This window comes from Columba livia, chromosome 5 (genome assembly GCF_036013475.1).
Source record: "Columba livia isolate bColLiv1 breed racing homer chromosome 5, bColLiv1.pat.W.v2, whole genome shotgun sequence".
Lineage (NCBI taxonomy): Eukaryota > Metazoa > Chordata > Aves > Columbiformes > Columbidae > Columba > Columba livia.
The window spans coordinates 26,590,228-26,611,074 of record NC_088606.1 but is presented as its reverse complement, the minus strand read 5'-3'; the positions used below and the strand labels follow the sequence as shown (position 1 = coordinate 26,611,074).

Below are 20,847 nucleotides of genomic sequence, written 5' to 3'. Positions count from 1 at the left end.
AAGGAGGGAAAAAAAAAAAAAAAAAAAGAAGCAGCTTTAATTATTAGCTTTTGTTGTTCTTAGGGTCTCAAAAGGTCTATTGGATGCAGAAAAGAGCCTTTTTATGGCAGACTTAAAGTTTGTAAATGGATAATACTTTCAATTAAGTAGCTGAGAATAGTCATGGGAAAAGAATGCTTAAGTTTATGAAACAGGCAAATTGGCATTTAAGTGACCCTTTGCATGCCATTGCTTATCTGCATTGCTTAAAGCTCATTTGGTTAGCAAGATTATATATTAAAACAAATAGTGTCAACAGACAATGGGTGTTTTACCTTCAATAAATACTTACTGTCAGATTATCAATGGTGCAGAAACTGCACGATTTTCTAAAAAAGCTGTATTTAGTGCATTAAGTGAAGGTAATGTAGGCCACACACATAGTATTGTTTTTTCATGTCCCTTTTTTTTCAAAGAATGATAAATAGTCTGTTTTAGGAGAATGTGTGCTGTAAAAGCATTCACCTTTACCTGCATCTTGCCCCAAATATTTCAGTTTACATTGATAAAGCATTCAGTTAGTTCATTCAATTAAGTTATAAACTTCTATACAAGAGCAGTAATGCTAATGTAATTAAAATAGCATTCAAATTGTTTCTATTTTTTTAAAATTAAATGACAAAACTTAGAGAAACATTTCCTAGAGAATGTTAAAATTATTCTGCCTGCTATTGTTTACAGAAATCACTCAAAATATTGTAAGTTCAAAGTTAAATGTTTTGCCATCTTTTTTTTTTTTTAATTGTTGCTAAATTGCATTGCAGAGAAAATGAACTGTGTTAGAGTGCCCTAAGATTAACTATTATAAACATTTTTGAAGCTTATATACTCTTAGTGAGTTAAAAAAGCAGTGTGAAATATTACTTTCTAATTTTAAATTAATGTGATCTACTTATTAAAGCACTGATCTCTGATTTCACACTCCAAACCAGTTATTTCCATTTATGCTATACATGTATTCAATTAGTTAAAAAAAACAACTTATCCTTTGCATTGAATGGGGTTGCTGTAAGCATGCCTTAAATCCTCATCAGTGTCATGTATTGTGTGATTGAGTTGCTTTTCAAACTGGATATTTAATTTTTATGTTCAGTTTCCACATTTTATTTTATAACCTTGCCCCTGGTCTCTTTCAGGCAAAAATGCCACTGCTTTCAGTAGAGATTTTGGCGTATACAGTCTGGTGAAACATAACTAGGCTGTTTTCTACATATGAAAGCTGTATGGCTTGAAAAAAAAATATTCTGAGCAACTTTAATTAAAATAAAAAGACTTAGTGACAATCTTTCTTGTTTAGTTTTCATGTGCCTATAAACTTAGGGGCTCAAACAATATTAATGTAGTGGAGATATCTCTGGTGTATACTTGATATGACAATTTCTTGATTGTGAGTAAACTTTCTGTTATATTACACTGATTTTTGTGTGTTTTTTTTCTTTTTTGTGTGATTTCTATATTTTACTTTTTTTTGCTGGTGTTTTTCAGAAAATTTAAGCAAGTATGAAACAGAATTTTTAAACTTGAATATGTATTGCATGGTAAATGAATCTTGTGTATTTTCTTACTTCATTTTGCATAAACCATAGTTTTCAGTGAAATAAAAAACCCAAGTTGTTGAAGATGTCATTGTCTCAGGAGCACCTCAAAAAATAGTTAAACATAAAAACTCTTTAGTGTAATTTTGAAGTGGAATTTTAACCATTTTAATTCGGGATTTTGTCTTAAAGTATGAAGGCACTTGTGAGCTTTAATTAAAATCAGCATATATTTGGGTAGTTGGTTTTGAGTTTTTTTGCATCTCAGACATTTTCTGCTCTTCATGTTGTAACTGTCTGGACGTTAGACATTTATTAACTTTGTAGAGTTCATACAGTAGCCAGAGACTGTTTTTAGAATTTGATCCATGGCCTGTGGAAGTCAATAGACTTTCATCACCTTCAGTACAACTTAGATTGGAGGGCTAAATGGTAGAATTTTTTAGTGATTAACTTTTTGAAGATAGTAAAAGACCCCGTGTTTCCTCAAAAATCAACAGCTGAATTGAAAAAGCTAAGAAGAAGTTCAAGTGATAGCATATCATAAAACTAATTCAAAGTTTTAAAGGTATTTAAGAAGGTACTTCATTGTGGGAGAGAATTCACAGATGAATGTACATGTAACATTTTAACATAACATTTATTCACATACCCAGTTTAAGCTGTAAATTATCATTACTTGGTTTAAGTTTTCAGTGCAGCAAGTGAAAGCTCTACTTGAGTTGGAAAAGCACTTATTTTTTACTTTAAAATGGTTACCAACATTTTAGCTTTTACCTGTTTTTCTTTTCTAAATAAGACGATCTCTACTTTTGGTAGAAATGACTAGGCACTGAATACCAAGTATTACACAAGCAATTAATGTTACAATGTAGTATTTGATAACTATGTACTTTAGAATATAGAGAATGGATATTAAGATTCTTGATTTCTTTGTTTTCCTTTCTAGAGGTCAAGATTATCCAGGCATTCATCATTTATGTACTGCTTTTCCTGGTTTTATATTGCCTCCTTATTTACAACTGGTTTCTAGAATTTATCATACTTTCGACAAACAAGGTCACAATATCTTACTTACAGCAGAGGACATGGACAATAAGGAGGAAGGACCAACGTGTTCCAAGTATATTAATTTGAAAGTGCAAGCTGAAAAGAAAAGGTATGAACTTATTTTCAGAGTTACTGTGATGTAGTTAATTTTTTAAGTTAAAAGATTATATGTTGAGAAATAACTTTCATGATGCTTCAGTATTTAGCAGTTTCAAAGAAGGAGCAAAGAAAAAGTTTGGAAAAAATTGCCACATTTGGTAGGTGTCTTTTAAAATAACTAGAACAAGGGTATGAAAAGACTTGTATTTTGCATAAAATGTATAAAGTATTGTTTGCTTTTAAAAATAAATTGCATTTTGTAGATGTATTTTAAGTTATATGTCACAATTTAGGTTATAAATACATGAATTTTTATACTTCATTCTACTTATGAGAGGTCCCATTGAAATAACAAGGAATACTTGAGCAAATAGAGTAGGCTTTCTGTGAATGCAAAATTCTACAATAGTAAAAGGTTTAAAGTGCACACCCACTAGCCCCTTATCACAGAGACAATCTTACCTCAATCCTGATTCTACAAGCACTTAGGAACAAGCATAACTTCAAGTAATTGAGTGTAGTTCTGTTGAGCTCAACACGTACAAAGTTAAGCACATACAGAACTTGGACCTAGATAAACTTGTAGTCAGGAGTATTCATTGCCTATGTAAAAGGTAGTAATGTGATAACTGCAGGATCCTGCACCTTTAAAGAATGAGGAGCTGAAGGAGAACAAAATGCAAGATAGTTAATTTTTCTGAGGTTGATGCAGCATGTAACAAGATGTGTCAAAAACTTCATTCTGTAAGAAGTAACGAGGAAATGTAAATGGATTTTAGAATAAGCCTACTCAGTTTTATCATGTTATTATTTTACCAGTTTGTATATTTGATAGTAGTAAATGCCTAAATATTTTTTAAACATGTTTTGCACTAAAATAATGTGCATAAGAATGAATATGAAGCATATTATTTTTTTCATTGCTTATTACTTTGGTTGCATTTTTGCTTTCTTGTGCCTTTCTATTTTTTTATAGTAATGTAAAAAAAAAATCAGAATTGGAGCCTTGATACTCTCAAGTTTTTCCTGATGTTTTTTCAGACTTTACAGTTTGCTACTTATAGTTTCTGTGTTTCACCAGCTCCAGAAATATAAAATTATTGCTTATAAAGTCTGTAGTGATCTAAAGAATGGTAGAGTGGTAAATAAGGATAAGGTTAGGTCAGTTTTACGGGGCAATTTGTGTAGCTTGTTAACTCGGGCTCACTTGAAAAACATGTGTTTTAGTGCAGCCAAATGCAAGGTCATAAGGATAAGAATAGGGATTTAGGGTCATCCTTTGTAGGAAGGGAGATTGTATCCTGAAAAGCAGTAAGTCTGAAAGGAGCTTTACAGTCTTGAAAGATAAGCAACAGAAGATGCCCGTGTAATACTCTCTGAACTTGAAATTAAACATTTTTTCCTTAAAATAAAGGACGTGAGACATTAGAAATAATATAGGAAAAAGGGTTTGGAATTAGAAATATTGTACGGAGCCTTTCTGTTCCAGATAAGTGCTCTAACAAGTGAGATAGTCATGTCACCACTTGTTCTCTCTCTGGGCTGCATGACTTTTGCATTCTTTTCTGCTCAACAGCACAACTTCCTGTACCCAGAATGGTCAAGTAATCTAATGGTGAGTGAAGTTTGACTCCTCAGATAAGCAGCGAATTCTCATTTCCTGGCTCTGTGCTTCAATAATGAATTATCATAAAGATGTGGAAGTCACCACTCTGCTTTTTTTCCTGTCTTATAAAAGAAAAAAAAAAAAAAAAAAAAATCACTTTGCTGTTCCTTCAAAGAATGGATGCATCCACCCTTAGAAGAGGGCTCCATGTTGTGGATTTGAAGTGGAGGGAAATTTTTGCCTGCAGCCCCTGAAACATCTTAAAGCTCTAGAGAGGGGCAGCAGATTTCCCATTGGTTAAATCTGTGATTATTCTTCCATATGAAGGTTTCTAGAAATGTTGTGCACTTAATGCACTTAACAGGGTGTTCCAAGTATCATTCTAGGAGAGCAAGCAGAAGTGTCGATTCCTGTATGCCGTCTTTTTCTTGAATACCAGTTCTATATTAAAGACGTTTTAAAATATCGTTATTTTGGTTTTACGCAAGAGGTATAGAATTGATTTGAACATTTACCTGCATGGTAGTTTCTGATGCAAGGGGCTAGATTTCCTAAATGAAAACACAACAGACCCAGTAGCTGAGGTTTCAGTCTAGACAAACGGAGAATAGCAGTAAGATTTCAATGTATAGCAATGAGAGTAGCAGCTTCTGAAGTTGTCTATTCCTTACAGCCTTTAAATCAAAACTGGATTTCTTTCTGAACTATATCCTGAGTTTCACCCAGCAAATTGTGAGCTTGATGCAGGAACACTTATGAAGTTTTATTATCTGTATTATTTAGAAGGTCAGGTTGGATAACCACGATGTTTCTTTCCGACCTTAATATATGAATTCATAAATTGCTTTATGAAAGTTTTTAGTCATTGAATTCTTTTGATGTAGTTAAGATTACCCTAACCATCAAGATGGCATTATTTCAGGGTACAGGATTAGACCCTGATGTTTTTTTCCTGTGGTTTTTATGAGCTTCTGCTTCTGTCAGGAATTTGAGTAGCATGTGAATATCATTCATGGCCATAATTGGAGTGCTTGCTTTTGATTCAGCAGCATTTTCTGTCTGTTGGACCTATACAGACAGAGAATATAAGGACTCAGTGAGAAAAACAGACATTGATCAGCACTGTAAGCAAGGGTTTCAGCATACCAGTAGCCCAGCCATTAACTATTTTGCGGGTCATGGTGGAAGAGGATTTAAGGAAATTCTGATTGCTGTAATGAGCTTTTCTCAGATCTGGGAGGCAACATGAGAGTAGGCAAGAAGATGTTCAAAAAGGAAAAAACCCCAACCCTAAGAGGTCAGTGATGTTATTAGAAGTCACAAAAATAGAAGTTATCACTTTAGTGATCAAGACATGTCTAAAAATGAAAGGCAGTGAAGACTTTGAAAGCTGAGGAGCATTTTATATTTGAATGAGCTTCTCTTTTCCTATTATTAATACTTCAAAGAATGGGATAACATTCAAAGCAAGCAACTATGATCTTTGCAGTAGCACTTCAAATGAATGTGAACAGGACAAGGTGATGCTTGTCCAGGCTAAAGAAACAGATGCTGCAGCAAGTGAGATATGAAATTAGACACCAGACTAGCTTTGTAGAGAGATTAGAAAAATATTTTAATTTTAGAATGTTGTGAATGATACCTGTGCTCTGAGTCTGTGTGAATGATTGGATGCAAGCTGTACTCGTAGAGAAAAAAAGTAGTGAGGAGCCCATGAAGGTTAAGGGAAAGGCACTTAAGATCCTTGTCTTTCAGCCTTGCTGACCTAGCACTGGCAGCTTGACATCCTTAAGAAGTGAGATCATCTGATATTTTTGTTGTCGCAGAACAAAGTGATGAATCACACTCTGATTCATTACTATAGAGAAGGAACCTGTACATGGTCTTTGACTAGAACATTCCCAGACGTAAAGGAGGAAGAGAAGAGAGGAGAGAAGAGAAGAGAGAAGAGAAGAGAGAAGAGAAGAGAGAAGAGAAGAGAGAAGAGAAGAGAGAAGAGAAGAGAGAAGAGAAGAGAGAAGAGAAGAGAAGAGAGAAGAGAGAAGAGAGAAGAGAGAAGAAAAGAGAAGAGAGAAGAGAGAAGAAAAGAGAAGAGAGAAGAAAAGAGAAGAGAGAAGAGAGAAGAAAAGAGAAGAGAGAAGAGAGAAGAAAAGAGAAGAGAGAAGAGAGAAGAAAAGAGAAGAGAGAAGAGAGAAGAAAAGAGAAGAGAGAAGAGAGAAGAAAAGAGAAGAGAGAAGAGAGAAGAAAAGAGAAGAAAAGAGAAGAAGAGAGAAGAAGAGAGAAGAGAAGAGAAGAAAAGAGAAGAAGAGAGAAGAAGAGAGAAGAGAAGAGAAGAGAAGAGAAGAGAAGAGAAGAGAAGAGAAGAGAAGAGAAGAGAAGAGAAGAGAAGAGAAGAGAAGAGAAGAGAAGAGAAGAGAAGAGAAGAGAAGAGAAGAGAAGAGAAGCCCTTGAAATCCAGAAAGCTGACGGGGTTAGATGGGAGTGAAACTAGGAGAGATGAATTGTAGAAGCTATAGGAGGATAGGATTTGAAAGACTATGATTTAGTTTTCAAGAAGTAGCCAACAGGTTGAAGAAATTGGCAGTGAGTCTGAGCTTTACGAATCAGTAGAAATTTTTGGGAAGGAATTTTTAAATTGATAGCTACCTTTCCCAGAGATGAAGAGAATTAAGTTTAAAAAGAAGCCCATACCAAAATTCCTTGCCGAATTAGTTTAATCCTCGAAGTCTAAATTCTTTGGAGCACTGCCATCTAGTGGCATCATTTATCATCATCGTCTGGTTCTAATTTTTAAAACTGGTTGCCTTATGTGAGCCTTAAAGATCAAAGGTATCATTTACCTGACACTAATTTAGGTCCATTGAAGCTGTTCACATTTTGTCACTGACCAGTTCCCTGCATTTAGCTAATTTTACAAATGCAGGTGATCTATGTGGGGGTAAGAATGGTTTCTGTGTGGTGGATAAGAAAATTGACTTTCTCAACTGTTGAAACTGTTGAAATAGCAATAGATCTATATATACCTTTTTTTTTTTTTTTTCACTAGTTCTGAGTTCTTCTGTAAAAGAATCATATCTGACTGTAACAAAGTTCAAAGTAGCCTACAGTGGTAGGAGTTTAAGGTAGAACAGATTAATAAAGCAACAATTTTCTTTAAAGTAATGTCTTCACTGCGGAAAATATCCACAGGCTTAAAATTTATAGAACTTTTCATTCACATCTGCAAAAATCGTCATGTGGAGCAGGGTGTATTGATTTATCAAGATGTAAATTTCCAAGGTCAGTTACAACTCTCTTCTGGGACTGACTGTATAAGTTCATTTCATCAGATAGCAAAGGTGCCTTGCTTTGCTCTCGTGTTTAATTTTGACACACTTTGCAGGCATCTGTTATCCAAGAGTTAAAAAAGTTACTTTTTTAGCCATCAAGAGAAGTATTAAGCTAAATATCTTTTTATGAAGGTTATATATAGATAGTCAAACCTGTTCCTGGCAGATATCCTACAAACATCTTAATGGGATTTGTAGCTTCATGTTATGCTTGCTAAGGTTCCTTAAGGCAGGAGTGCCTGCATCTCCCTGAGATATTCTGATTTTATATTTTTTTACCAGCAAATGGAAACAGAATATTATTAGATCAGTATTATTATTACTCGAGCTTTTCTCCATGTTGTTTTTCTCTTCCAGAAATGAAAACTCGGAATATTGTTTTGCATTAACTCAGAGTTGATTGCTTAGTACAAACTCCTTTAATTGAAAACTATTTATGACAGAAGTGCGCCAAAGTAGGGATAGCTCTTTTTACATTGTTCACTTAAAACACTTTTAACTGCCACATGCTAAGGAATATTTGATTGTTTGATACATTTCTGTATCTTGTACAACTTCACTTGACATTCCTTTTCTGCAGACACCCACCTTGAAGAGTCAGAATCACCAAATACTTAGATGTAAAGAAAAACTAGGAAGGCCAAACACTTGTCAAAAGTTAGGTTTTCGGTTCTTGTTTTTCTTCATCTTTTGTCAAAGCTTCCACTTGAAGAAAGGAACATTCCAGAAAGAGTTCAAGAACTACTCCCAGATCTATAATCTTTCTCTCTGTGTAAGAAGTACAGCTTCTGGGTTGGTGCTACATTTTAAGGATTCCTTTTTAACATCCAAATGTACTTCAGAAGGCATTTGTTTGCTAAATCAAATGGCTGGTTCCCAGTTTTGTTAAGACCCCTATTTACACAGCATTCTGATAATTTAAATAGGTCTTAAAATGGAAATTGCATTTAACATAAATGAGAATGAAGTCCACTATAGCAGATACAAATCTGACAGTGAAATTGCAAGTAACAGAACTTACATATTTTAGTTCCATGAATGCATAAAGAAACTTCATTATTAGTGATTGCAGAAAAACTACCCCACACCTGACTAACACCAGTAGATGTCAGTGTTGGCATATACCAATGTGACAGTGTGTTGAGAAAAGTCAAATGTTGCATGTAATGTGCATTTTAATTCACATACATATTTGGATACCTGAATATATGAAATCGAGAATTTTTTCTTGTTCTTTTGTATATATATGTATAATATATTTCACCATTTATTTCATTCCGTGCTTGTAATTTCTAGTACAGTAAGAACTAGATGAATGAGAACTTGCATAACTGCACTATAAAACAAGCTACAAGAAGAATAACAAAAAAATATAAATGTAATTTCTACTCTCTGTTAAATAACAATATTCATTATAATTTTATATATAAGTCCTGTAAAATATCTGTTCAAGTGATAAAAGGTAACAGTTTTGGTTACTAATATCTAAAATACTTTTACAAGTCTGATAGTAGTAATACATTCTTCAAATCTGAATTTCCCTTTAGAGGTGCCAGGAACAAAGGTAGAACAGTTATTATGGGATTTTATATATATATCTGTATCTGCACGTGCATATATAAACATACTAATGAGTTACTGTGTCGTGTAAAAGTGTTCACTGTTTTTGGAAATAGAAACTGTAGATAGATAGGAAATGGGGAAGTATAATTACTTCAAACAACAACTTTGTAAAGTGAAATATTTCTTTTGTGAGTTGTTTGCCATTGGTAGATTTATTTTTAAAAAAGGCAAACAAAAAATAATCAGAAACCAATCCTCAAGTGACCACAATGGTGCTGTTCAAAACCAGCCAGACATTCCTGCTGAAATCAATCTCTTTGGCACTTAAGTGTATCTGACTGTAAGCACAGCACTTCAGTGGCGTATTTGCCATGCATGAAGTTATGCACGTAATATGTTTCATACTAATTTAGAGCTTAGTGCTACACTTTTCTTGTGACTTCTTTGATATACACCATACACCTGATCATGAAAGTCATCGTAAAATTATTTGGGGTGTGACTACAGAAATTACAAGTTTGGTGCTAGGTTTCATTGTATATTAAGTCATTTCAATCTTTAGGAAAAAAATTTATTGATTATTCATTTCTAATTTGATTTAAATTCTCCCTCTTTGTCTTTAATAACCAAGCTATTTTTGCGTTGTTAATACCTGACATAATCAGAGTAATTTATTCATTTTCTGTGTTGCTGCAGAATTTGTTATGAAGGAGTTCCTATTTCAGAGCAATTCCAGAATAATCGGACAGATGGGATTCACTTTCTTCCTCCTCATACATCAAAAAGTCTAATTGAATGCCAAAAAGTAACTGAATATTGTCTTAAAAAGCCACAATTGCAACTATTAGGAGAGAAAGTAAGAAATAATTTTAATAAATGTGTGCTGTATGTGCATAATCATGCAAATGAAGACAAAAAATTTGGGGGGGAAATGTGTGTTTTTCTTTTTTTTTTTTTTTTCAATTGTGTCATGCAACAAAAGAACAAAACACCTCGAAAATAAAGTTCTGCTGATTTTTCAGCGTTTTACAATATGCAATATAAAAGTGGATGTGGAGTTTTTAATCAATGGGGAGTGTTGTTCTGCAAGTCATGTCTCAGTTCCTAATTCCTTTGCTGAAGTAATAAAATATGCTAATGTGCTAATTAATAACAAAAAAGTACCAACACTAAAAGAGCAGACTAGGTACTTCTTTCAGGCTGTGGAGCCCTATACCTCTCATTGTATTTGATAGGGTTGTTTTTGACAAAATCATGTTTAGCAAAAAATGGCAGTTTATCTCCTAATAGTTCAGATTCAGTACAGATGTTTATAAACTGGATTTATGTTAGCTGATAATGGAATTGTATTGATTTTGAAGGTTTCCATTTATCCAGAAGCTTTAAAAAAGTTTTGGGGTCCGGCTCCTCCAAAATTCTCTGCTCCAATTTCTTCCTTGAAGGAAATTTTATTTCCTACATATGAGGTAAATATATTAAATGTATTTTAGTGATCCCATCTTTTGCAGAAATACATGTCTTTTTCTAACATTGTATTTGTTAACTGTAATAGTCATATATTAGGCTAGTAATTAAAACTTTTTTTTTATTACAAGCACTGTATATACATCATTGTACAATTTATAATAATAGGTATTGAATACTATTGTTTAATTTCATTTTCCACAATAATAAAATTTCTGGTAGTAATTATTCTTAATTGCCAATTGCTATTATGTTGTCTTCCTTAAAGTCTTTACATTTATGTTGAAAGCTGCTTTTGCATTAATTTTCTTCTGCTATGCTATGCTGGCAGTGATTTCTGTTTCTGTTTCTAATTATGTTGTCTTCCTTAAAGTCTTTACATTTATGTTGAAAGCTGCTTTTGCATTAATTTTCTTCTGCTATGCTATGCTGGCAGTGATTTCTATTAAAACACAACAAAATATTTCTTATGTGTAACAAAGTTGATTTTAGAAAATGTCAATGTTTTTGAGTTTTGAAAAGTTTTGAATGTAAAATCTCCACTGTCATTACATTACTGTGAGAGATGAGCCATTCATGTAAAATGGCAGGCCTATTGTATGCATCTTCATATGCAAAGGTTACAGAAAAAGTAGCGTTTCACGTCCAGTTCACATTCCTGTGCAAGAAATAAGGCACACTTAAGTGTAGATTAATTGGCAACAAGAATAAACCTGACATACTTCCCCATCTCCTAGCGTTACTATGAACAAATTGGGAGCTGTGTTCTTGTTACAATAAAGACTACTGTGACCTGACATAAATTACCAAAGCTAAAAACTTTAGAGAATTGGGTAGCAATAATCAGTTTCCTCAGGTTTTTGCTCCTCTGAGCACCACGTAGTGTGGGGGACTACTGTGGGTCTGTGGATTCCCTGATGGAGTAGCAAATTAGCCAATGATGTGTTACTATTGCAGCCTGTAACCAATAGCAAAAAGACACTTGAGCTGGTAAAGACTATATAAAAAAGTGTTTGTGGCAATAAAAGGAGACTGCTGTTTATACAGAAGGACTTGGTCTATGTCCGTCTCAACAGCGACAATGTTGTTTTTGATGACTTTAAAGAATGTGCTCCATCAGAAACATAGCATAAATGGCTTCTGTGATGTTGATCTTCATCGTCATAAATCTTCAGCTCAAGTATGTTTGAGGCTTTATTTATTTATCTTTTACTATGTTTTCTATAGCTGACTAAAATAATAGTATTGCACATATTAAAATGTGCAAATGTATTAATATTTCAGAGCAGTACTATTGAGGATATTGTATCTGAGGACTTTTTCACTGATTATAAAGAAGAAGAAGAGTTAGAAGTTGAGCAAGACGTTCACGATTTCCGTGATTATAGACTGGTGTGTATGACAGTAGAATTTTTTTAATATAACATTAAAAATAAAGCTTAGCAAAACTACTCACGTTTTGAAGATCTAGTCAGAAGAGAAAAAAATTTCTGCAAGTTGACTTCTAGAAACAATTTTATGTTAGGTATTGTTCATTTTTTAATAGTTAGAAAATGCTAACTGTGACTTTGAAATGTGAAATTGCATATTTTAAAGATGCTTCTTATTTTGCGCTATTATAGCACTAGGTGATGATTTAGGGGAGGGTCTGTGATATAAATAACAGGTTTTGAGTAATATGGCATATCTCAGTGGAGCGGTGTTCTGGATGTTCTACTATGCCCAGACATTTAAAAAACTGAAAGAGTCAAGAAGCAGAATAGGGGGAAAAGGATGTTTCAAAGTGTGTACATTTTTCAGTCTAGAATTTTTCTGAATGTAATATTAAAGGATAGGCAAATAATTCTGTGCAGATGATTTGCAAGTGCAAGATTGAAGTGTGGCTCTAAGCTGCACTGTGGGTCTTTCCATTTACAGAATCCTGACTAACTCAAATACCATTGATCTAGTTTGTGAAGGCAATGTAGGAAATAGGAGTTGTAGGCTCCACAGAGAACCTGATGTGCCTCATAATGGTGTTAGGTGATACGTGTTTGCATAGGTTTAACTATTCCAAGTGAATAGATTCGAGAGATGGAAGTGGGTAAAAGCTTACCCAAGTCCCATGGGAAGTAAGCTGAAAATTTTTCTTTGCCAGAGAATTTGAGGTACAACTGAGTGTTACAGTAGCTAAACCACTGCTGAAACCTTGGAACTGGCCAGTGCTGTTGCTGGGACCTCAGCTGGAACTGAGGAAAACTGATGCATGAGTGGATGTATCCACAGTGGATACATACGTGCTTGCTTTTGTCCTTGAAAGAAGCTTCTTCTATAGTGACTATAGCTATCTGAGAATATGTCATTCAAGAGTATGTGACTTGTAGATGACATGGAAGTGGAACAAAAACATAAATTCGACTATGATAAAGGAACACTTGCTGGTTTGAACATTTCTTGCAGGAGTTGGCTAGAAGTAGTGGGGAGAATCTTATTCGGTCTGTCAAAAAGGAAGAATTCTGCAATCAGCTTTGCATGTGTCCAACATCCTCTGGCAACAGCAAATTAAAATAGTTATTTTGTGCTTGACTAAAAACTATTTGGAATTTTGTATAATGTTTGATTCCAGGCAGAAAGAGGTTATGGCTGTATATGTAACTATAAACTGGTGTGGAATTGTCCAGCTAGAGTGCTAGTATTCCTTTGCCTACAGGTTGAATGGGCCATTAGATATAATAATTGGAAGTAATAAAGTCTGCAGTTACTAAAATGTTATATTTTATTCCATATTTACTTGTCGACTTATTGGGAACATGTGTTAGTGAAAAAGAAAACTGTTGCTATGGTACAAGTAGGTCTGTTGATAAAACCAATTAGAACTAGAAGATGCTCAGGAATAACTACTATTCTCATTGGAATTTATGATCGTTGTGATGGTATGTGGCCATTTTTCTGTCTGAGATTCCCAAGATAGGAATGTATGTGTAATTAGTATAATTTAATGTGGAGTGAATATGACACTTTTAAGAAGTGTCCAGCTTGAAACATGTTCATTGGAAAGATGTCTCCATACAAGCAGTAAATTCACTAGATGATCAACAGTATGGCATATTCAGAGCATGTTCTGAGACTGGAGCATCTACAGCGCATTATATATAGAGTATGTCCACTGATTGTGCTTGCTCTTTAGCATTAGTAAGTTGAATGTGTCTCAGATTTTTTGACATCTGGTGGAGTAATGGGCTGAAGGCATCCAGAAATCCGGACAAATGCAATTTTTACTTCACTCTGGCAAAGGTGTGGGTTTTGTTGTTGTTGTTGTTGCTTTTTCTTTTGCAAAAGTGCAGATTTCTTTAGACATTAGCTCTGATTTTCACAGTGTCTCCTTTTAAAAACAGAATGTATTGGAAAGCTCTATTCATATTAGGCTCAGAGTAATTCAGACTTATTTTGCTTTTTGTTTTATGTATAGACCAAAAGTTTACTGAGAAGATGCCAATCCTTGCCTGATTTTCCTGACAGTGAGAGCTCAGAGGTATGATTTTATATTTTCTTGTATTTGTTCCTGAACTGTGATTTTTTTGGAAGAAATTCTTCCACTGGACTGATTTGAGCTTAATATTTTTGTATGAGGTGCAAAAGTGAGAGTCTCAAAGGTATTTTTCCAGTGGATTAGTTGCATTAAATAGGAGAACATAGCTCTACAGTGAGAACCCCTGTTAACTTTACAGGCATTTGGGCAGAGATAAATGTGAGTACTCTGTACTCCAGCTCACCTGAAATGAGTGGAACAACATATCTGAGTAAAGATTTGCTGTATCAGGTCCTTGAATTTCAGAAATATCAGAGCAGAACGTGTCAAGTTTTCCAATCTGTAAAGTGCTAGGTACTTTTATGGCTATTGAACTTATGCTAGCCATTTCACAAAATACATAAAATAGCATTAGACCATGCAAGCTTTACACTTTGGCAAAGATGACCTTGATACCATTACACAAGTAATATTTTATTAACAACTTTGATTTTGAGTAAGAATTTGAGGAGTATGTATTTATTTAAAACTTCTATATAGTCTATAAAGACCTGTTTAAAATGTTGTGACCATGTTATTTTAAAGACAGACATAAACATGGCAGCAGTTTATACTGAATGATAAAGTAATTTAAATACCAGATTTGCGATTTGAACTAGGCATTGATGCTTGAATTTTAAAATACTAGTTTCACATTCAAAAAGAAGCACTCTTGTTGAATTCAGTTAACAATCCCTTAGCAAAACTATGCATAGTGCCTTAAAATAATTTATCGAGTAACAATTTAATATTTATGCAATTTGCAGTCAAACTGTTTGATTTGGTCTTAAATGACAGATGATGATAAATACATGTGGTGATAAGTGATCACTTTATCCTGAGTTTCAGCTTTCTAATAAATCAGTTTGAAGCTTAGATTTTTTTTTAAATATCATTTTCCTAAAGAAATGTGACACACTTGTGACATTAAGATTTTTTTTCTTTTTTTCTAAACTTCACAGGGTATAATGCATTACCACAAATAAAGAATGAAATATATTTATTGCTTAAATGGAGTGCTCTAACTTATTATTAAAATAAACTAGAGGTTGATGCAGTGTCTTTCTAATAAATATATGAATTAAATAATTCTTAGTAAATGTCTGTAACCAAGCATTAAAAAAGTGCTTTGAACTAAGGAAATGTGATATAAAAATCTTATTTCAAATGAACATGAGATCAATTAAGTTTCTTTGTTTTTTTAACAGACGGGTTTCATTAAAAGATCAGTCTCAGCTCTGGAGATGACAGCTTTCAAAGATGAAATTATGTTAAATTTATCAGCTAATTTCAAAACCAGCATGAAAGAGTTGGAGGTTATGAAGCAATGGATGGCTGAGCTAGAGGCTGAGAGAGAGATCGGGAAAAGCTCCCCTACCAAGCATCTATTCAGTGACATCTGTGATGATCCTCAGTCAATGCAGACAGACATACCAGTAGAAAAGATGACTACACTGAGCGGACAAGAGGATAGTGAGAATGACATTGTTCTTGTGGAGCGACTTCAAAAGGCTGGGATTAAATGTACTGTTTCGCCAAGAAGAAAGAAAACAAAGAAATCAAAGAAAATAATAAACCCTAGAAAATTAGAAGCTGTGATTAAGAAATTAAGTCAGCCTCCAAAGATTCTTACAAGGTTTTCTTCAATTAATGTGTATTGCTTTTTAAAGAATGTGTTTTAATTTGTAGTTCTATTATCTAATTACAGGTTTTATCTTTTTAAATATTAAGTATTGCCCTAAAATTAAGTAATGATAGTTCAGTTATTTAGGAATAATATATTTTTTGATGCAAAAAAAAAATAAATACTGCTTAGGTCTCTTTAGGACATTTAATATATACTGCACTTTAAATGGGAAATGGCGTTGCTGCATGCAACAACAGAAGAAGTTTAGCTAAGTATAAATAAATAATTGAAGTGGTCAGACTTCTATCTTCTGAAAGACAAAGACAAAATTCAAAGTTCTTAGGAAACTGAAATGCTGGGCTGGACTAACCTCCTTTCTACCACGAACTTCATAGATTACATCAAACAAGTAGTTCGCTTTTTACCTTTTGTTTTCGTGTATGACTCTAAATATTTTTCTAGTGAATGGTTATTATTTACATACTTTAGATATTGGGTACCTTAGAAAATATTTAAGTATTAAAAAAAAAAAACAAAATAAATTCTTGGTTTTGCTGTTTTTTTGATATTAATATTTCTTAGCTACTTAAGCTTGAAGTATGACCTGAAAAAAATGCCTATTTTTGTGTGCAGTCATATGTTATGTGTCCACGTCATAGTTACACTGATGCTCAGGCCTGGTCCTTCAAGCCATTTTTCCATTCATCTTCTCCTTTTTTTCTGTTTTCAGGCACTTTTCAGTAGGTTTATTCTTAAGAAAATCAAAGATACTTAGATGGTGTGATATGCTGGTATAGTGTGCTGTGACTAAGGGCCTTTTACTGAAATCTTGTTTTAGACAGGGATACTGTATGTTCTTTGCTGTCTGAGGCTTTCATATCAGTCTTGCTAAGCCATGGTGATTTAATCTTTGTACTATTTTGCATGGCATTAATGTGTGGGCCTACTACATTTTAAATTTAATTTCTCTTTTTTTTTTTCCTAGTAAGATTTTTATGTATAAAATATAATAAATATTAGGTACATAGTATTATAAATACATGTATATATTTTTTTTTTCTCTGTATTCCCTTCTGGTATTCACTTCTGTGTTAGCAAGGGTAGTATTGTTTGTGATAAAGATCAAGTTTTTCTGTTAAAGACTTCAGTTTCTTTCACTTAGACATCTCAAAGCAGATGTTGATATCGAGCATTTGTGAAGGTTCCCGTCTTGGAAGTTATGAGTTTTCCCAGATGATAATTTTGGAAATGTCCTTGTACATTCAAGTGTTTTTTCTCACCTCTCGGTGGTGCTTTTTTCTGCTTATATTCTTATGGCCTCTTCCTAATATTATTGGGATCTACCATTGATATATTAATTCATCTAGGATTTATCACCATTTAACCAGACTGGTAATTGTCCAGTCTGAAATATCATCCCTTCTTAGATTTAGCATTCTCCTTATAAACAGAAAGTAGAAGCTTTGGAGGAAATAAGCGTGCAACTGCGAAGAGCTGCTGGACATTCTTAGGACAGAAATAATTTCAGAACAATTCTGCTTACCTGTGGCTTCAATAATGAGTTTTGATAAATGTCTGATGTTAAAAAATTATCATTAACAAGACAGCTAACAATAGGCTTTAAATAGCTGTTGACTGGCAGATTGCAATTTGGTATAATTTAATATATCTGAGAATCTTTTGTTAATTTTAGTATGTTTTTCCTCAGGTCTGTGTCTCTGGGAAGGCTTCCTATTCATGATCAGTTCAGTATCAAGGTGTCTTCAGCAGTCAAACAATATCAGAGCTCCAGTGTCCCTTGTTTGTTAGATTTTGAAAAGTTTGCAAAAGCGAGGGGTGGAATTCCAAAAGAAACTTGTGTTCGCATGTGGGTCTGTGAAATATGGAACCGCTGGCTTTGTGAAACTTTCCCTTCTTGTGAGACTGCAGAATTACCAAAACGAACTGAGTCAGTGGACTCTCAAGAATCAAATCTACAAATAAAACTAATTGACTCAATACAACCTGTTCTTCTCGAAGGTGCAACAGTTAGTATTGAAGATTTAGAAAAAGAAATAAGAAGGTTGACTGAGCTAATAGAAAAGGAAGAGAATCCTTCAGCTTTTCATTACTGCAGACGTGGAGCAATACAAAGAAAGTTAGGGAAGTTAAAGTCAGCTATGGATGACTTGGAAAAAGTAAGTTTAATTCCAAGTTTTACTTCAATCAAGCACCCTTTTAAATTTTTTTTTTTAATTATTCTTTTTTTAAACTGAGTATCTGAGTTTTTGAACAGGTGAAGAACTGTTAGCAAGAGATTTGATAACTAGCTGAAAGCTGCCACCTTTTTACCTTTGTATGATAGCATGATCCAAGTTTAGTCCTGCAAGAATGAAAATGTGGGCTCTTAATAAATGGTGTTTGTTTACCCTAGTGTTTTCCAAACACTGTAATGTTTCTTCGGAGACCCTTACTCAGAATACAATGCTCCAAAACAGAGCTGGAGATAGGATAGAAAAAAGGACAAAAAATATTTTGCTTCAAGTTTTGCTGCTGGCAAAGCTGGCAAATATGTTTTGAATTTCTGCAAAAACATAGTGAGCAAATAAATTGAAAAATCATGTATTTTCTGTTTATAATTAAACTATCATTTGACACTGATATTTTATACAATAATGCTATTTTTTTCTATGTATGTTTATTTTTTCGACACTTTTGAGTTCCCTTTATAGTGCTACAAACCTGCCATTACTTCTGCCCAAGACCCTGCACAACTAGAAAGAAACAACCAAAACAGAATAAAAACATTGTTGAAAAAAACAGAAATGAAAACAATAATTTTAAAGTCTATAATTTAAACATGGAAGCTGTGAAAGCTTTCAAAGGCATTCTTTAAGCAATGGTATGATTCTATACGTTTGTGAAACCTGCGTAGAGAAGTCATGTGTTGTACTTTGGGTATGGTATTTCCACTGTCATTTAACATCTATGTTACACACGGTTAACCATGACCAGGTTGGAACCCTGAAGTACTTAATCCTGTGCATAACATTATACAGCAAAAGACTTCCTTCTTTCCTTAACCAACATCTTGGCTCTTAACAGAGCATTTGGTGTTTGGAGAAGCAATGCTCAGCAACTGTTTTGGGTTCATGATCCTGGTACTGGAGTGCTTGATAATGCAAGACTGAACCAGATCTTGTGCGTTTATATTGCTCTGTGGGGGTAGAACACTGTTAGTCTGCCAGTGTTCGTGAAAACAATCTTAACAACAGGCACCTTTAAATAAGGTAAATAGCATTTCTTTTGCTAAAACGCAGAGCTCAGTCGGAATATTTGGAAATGTGCAGAGGAATGAAACAATGAAACCAGCTTGGCTTCATGTTAGTTTCTGCATTCCTTTCAGTTAACAATCTTAAGCCACAATAAATTTTAAGGCTAACAGGATGTCCTGCAGGGACATCTGCCCTTCAGATTTTACTTTATTTCCAGAATTTGTCTTTTTCCCAAAAAGCATGTTGCCTTAGGGTGAAATTTCCTTTTATAACACAATTTCTGTTAATGCTTCTCTTGAGGATAATTCTCTCTATATATATATTCATTTTTAATGGGACACATATAGCTATTTTGTGCACCTCCAATCTGTACATATTACCTTCCAAATGCCATAAATTATCTGACCAGAAAATTGACCATATTTGTAGAAACTCAGTTATTACCTTGTGTCATTTTTATTCACCTGAAACAGACTGTCAAAGATCTGAAAGACTAAAAATCCCATACCCTGGCCAAATGGTTCATTGACCAATGGGCCAACATCAACTGTCAAAATTGCTTGACAGTGCTTTTGTATGTTTTAGTGAAAATATTATTGACTTTTTACTATATACAAACACGGTCCCTATGTAGTTTATGGATCTAAGAAATAGTTTACAGACCAAAATTTGAGAATTACTGTTGTAGAAGAACAGTCCCAGATTTGTATCAATCTCTGTTTCCATGTGGCTGCTAAGTGGGTGTTATATGCATAATGAATATATGTGAAATATCGTGTTTGATTGTTAATATCTGTCAAAGGATTCTTAGTAAGGAATGTGAAGTGCTTTCTATAGGAATCATGTAACAGCATGGTTTGAAAAGCTGATTCCTTTTTCACAGGGACGGGTTAGTTATTTATTACTTTTAAATAGAAGAACAATGAACAAGATTGTTTCTAAGCATCTCTTGCTTGGGATTCTCCTAGAACTACTTCTGATTTCTAGAAAAAGTTCAGATAAGTATTTTAAAGAAATCATCAAACACAGTAATGTCCTAACTGATTAATATTTTACGCTATATGTCCTGATTGCTTGGATTCTGATTCTTCATATGTGTAAGTACATGATGCTTTTAAATAATATAGTGATATTAATAATTTTTTTCCAGATTTTTAGGTTAAATAAAAGTTGTCAGTCTAGGAATTTTCTTAAATAATAATTTCTGTGCAAAAATTTTCTCATTTCCTATGTACTATTGTTAGCACATTTGAGAAGTTCCTTCTGCAATATAAATAAGTTATTTGCTTATTTTGTTTATAGGCTATAAGCTTAGAACCATTACTACTTGATGCTTACTGGCATAGGCATTTGATTTACCTCTTTCAAGACAGGATTTCTGCTGCTTTAAATGACCTGAATTTTATAACTAAATGGAGCAAAAATAAAGCAGGTAAGCATCTACTGAAATGTAACTTAACAGTTAATTTTTCTTACTTTTTTTTCTCTAGTTGCCTTTGGCCCTAGTTCTGCAAATGTTTATGTGCCTATTTAATGTTACTTTGGTTATTTAATCCATATTATGAAAAGATTGAAGCATTTCTTAATGGAAAGGATTGTGAAGCAGTGGAACAGGCTGCCCTGGGAAGTGGTGAAGTCACCATCCCTGGAGGTGTTTAAAAGATGTGTAGATGAGGCTCTTAGAGACATGGTTTAGTGCTAGATTTAGGTTATGGTTGGACTCGATGATCTTAA

The 20,847-nt window shown here is 33.7% G+C and overlaps 1 protein-coding gene across 6 annotated transcripts in view; it reads left to right on the top strand.

The window, feature by feature from the left end:
• Positions 1-20,847, top strand: part of TTC6 (tetratricopeptide repeat domain 6) — a 66,458-nt gene that overhangs the window by 15,240 nt on the left and 30,371 nt on the right. For 5 of the 6 annotated variants that reach the window (XM_065064006.1, XM_065064007.1, XM_065064009.1 and 2 more), the window contains exons 5-12: positions 2,524-2,733; positions 9,918-10,077; positions 10,583-10,687; positions 11,970-12,077; positions 14,134-14,196; positions 15,441-15,868; positions 17,568-18,036; positions 20,416-20,545. In XM_065064006.1, coding sequence (XP_064920078.1) covers positions 2,524-2,733; positions 9,918-10,077; positions 10,583-10,687; positions 11,970-12,077; positions 14,134-14,196; positions 15,441-15,868; positions 17,568-18,036; positions 20,416-20,545 — 1,673 coding nt within the window. The remainder of the gene's footprint in view (positions 1-2,523; positions 2,734-9,917; positions 10,078-10,582; positions 10,688-11,969; positions 12,078-14,133; positions 14,197-15,440; positions 15,869-17,567; positions 18,037-20,415; positions 20,546-20,847) is intronic. The other variant, XM_065064005.1, reaches the window with a different exon arrangement.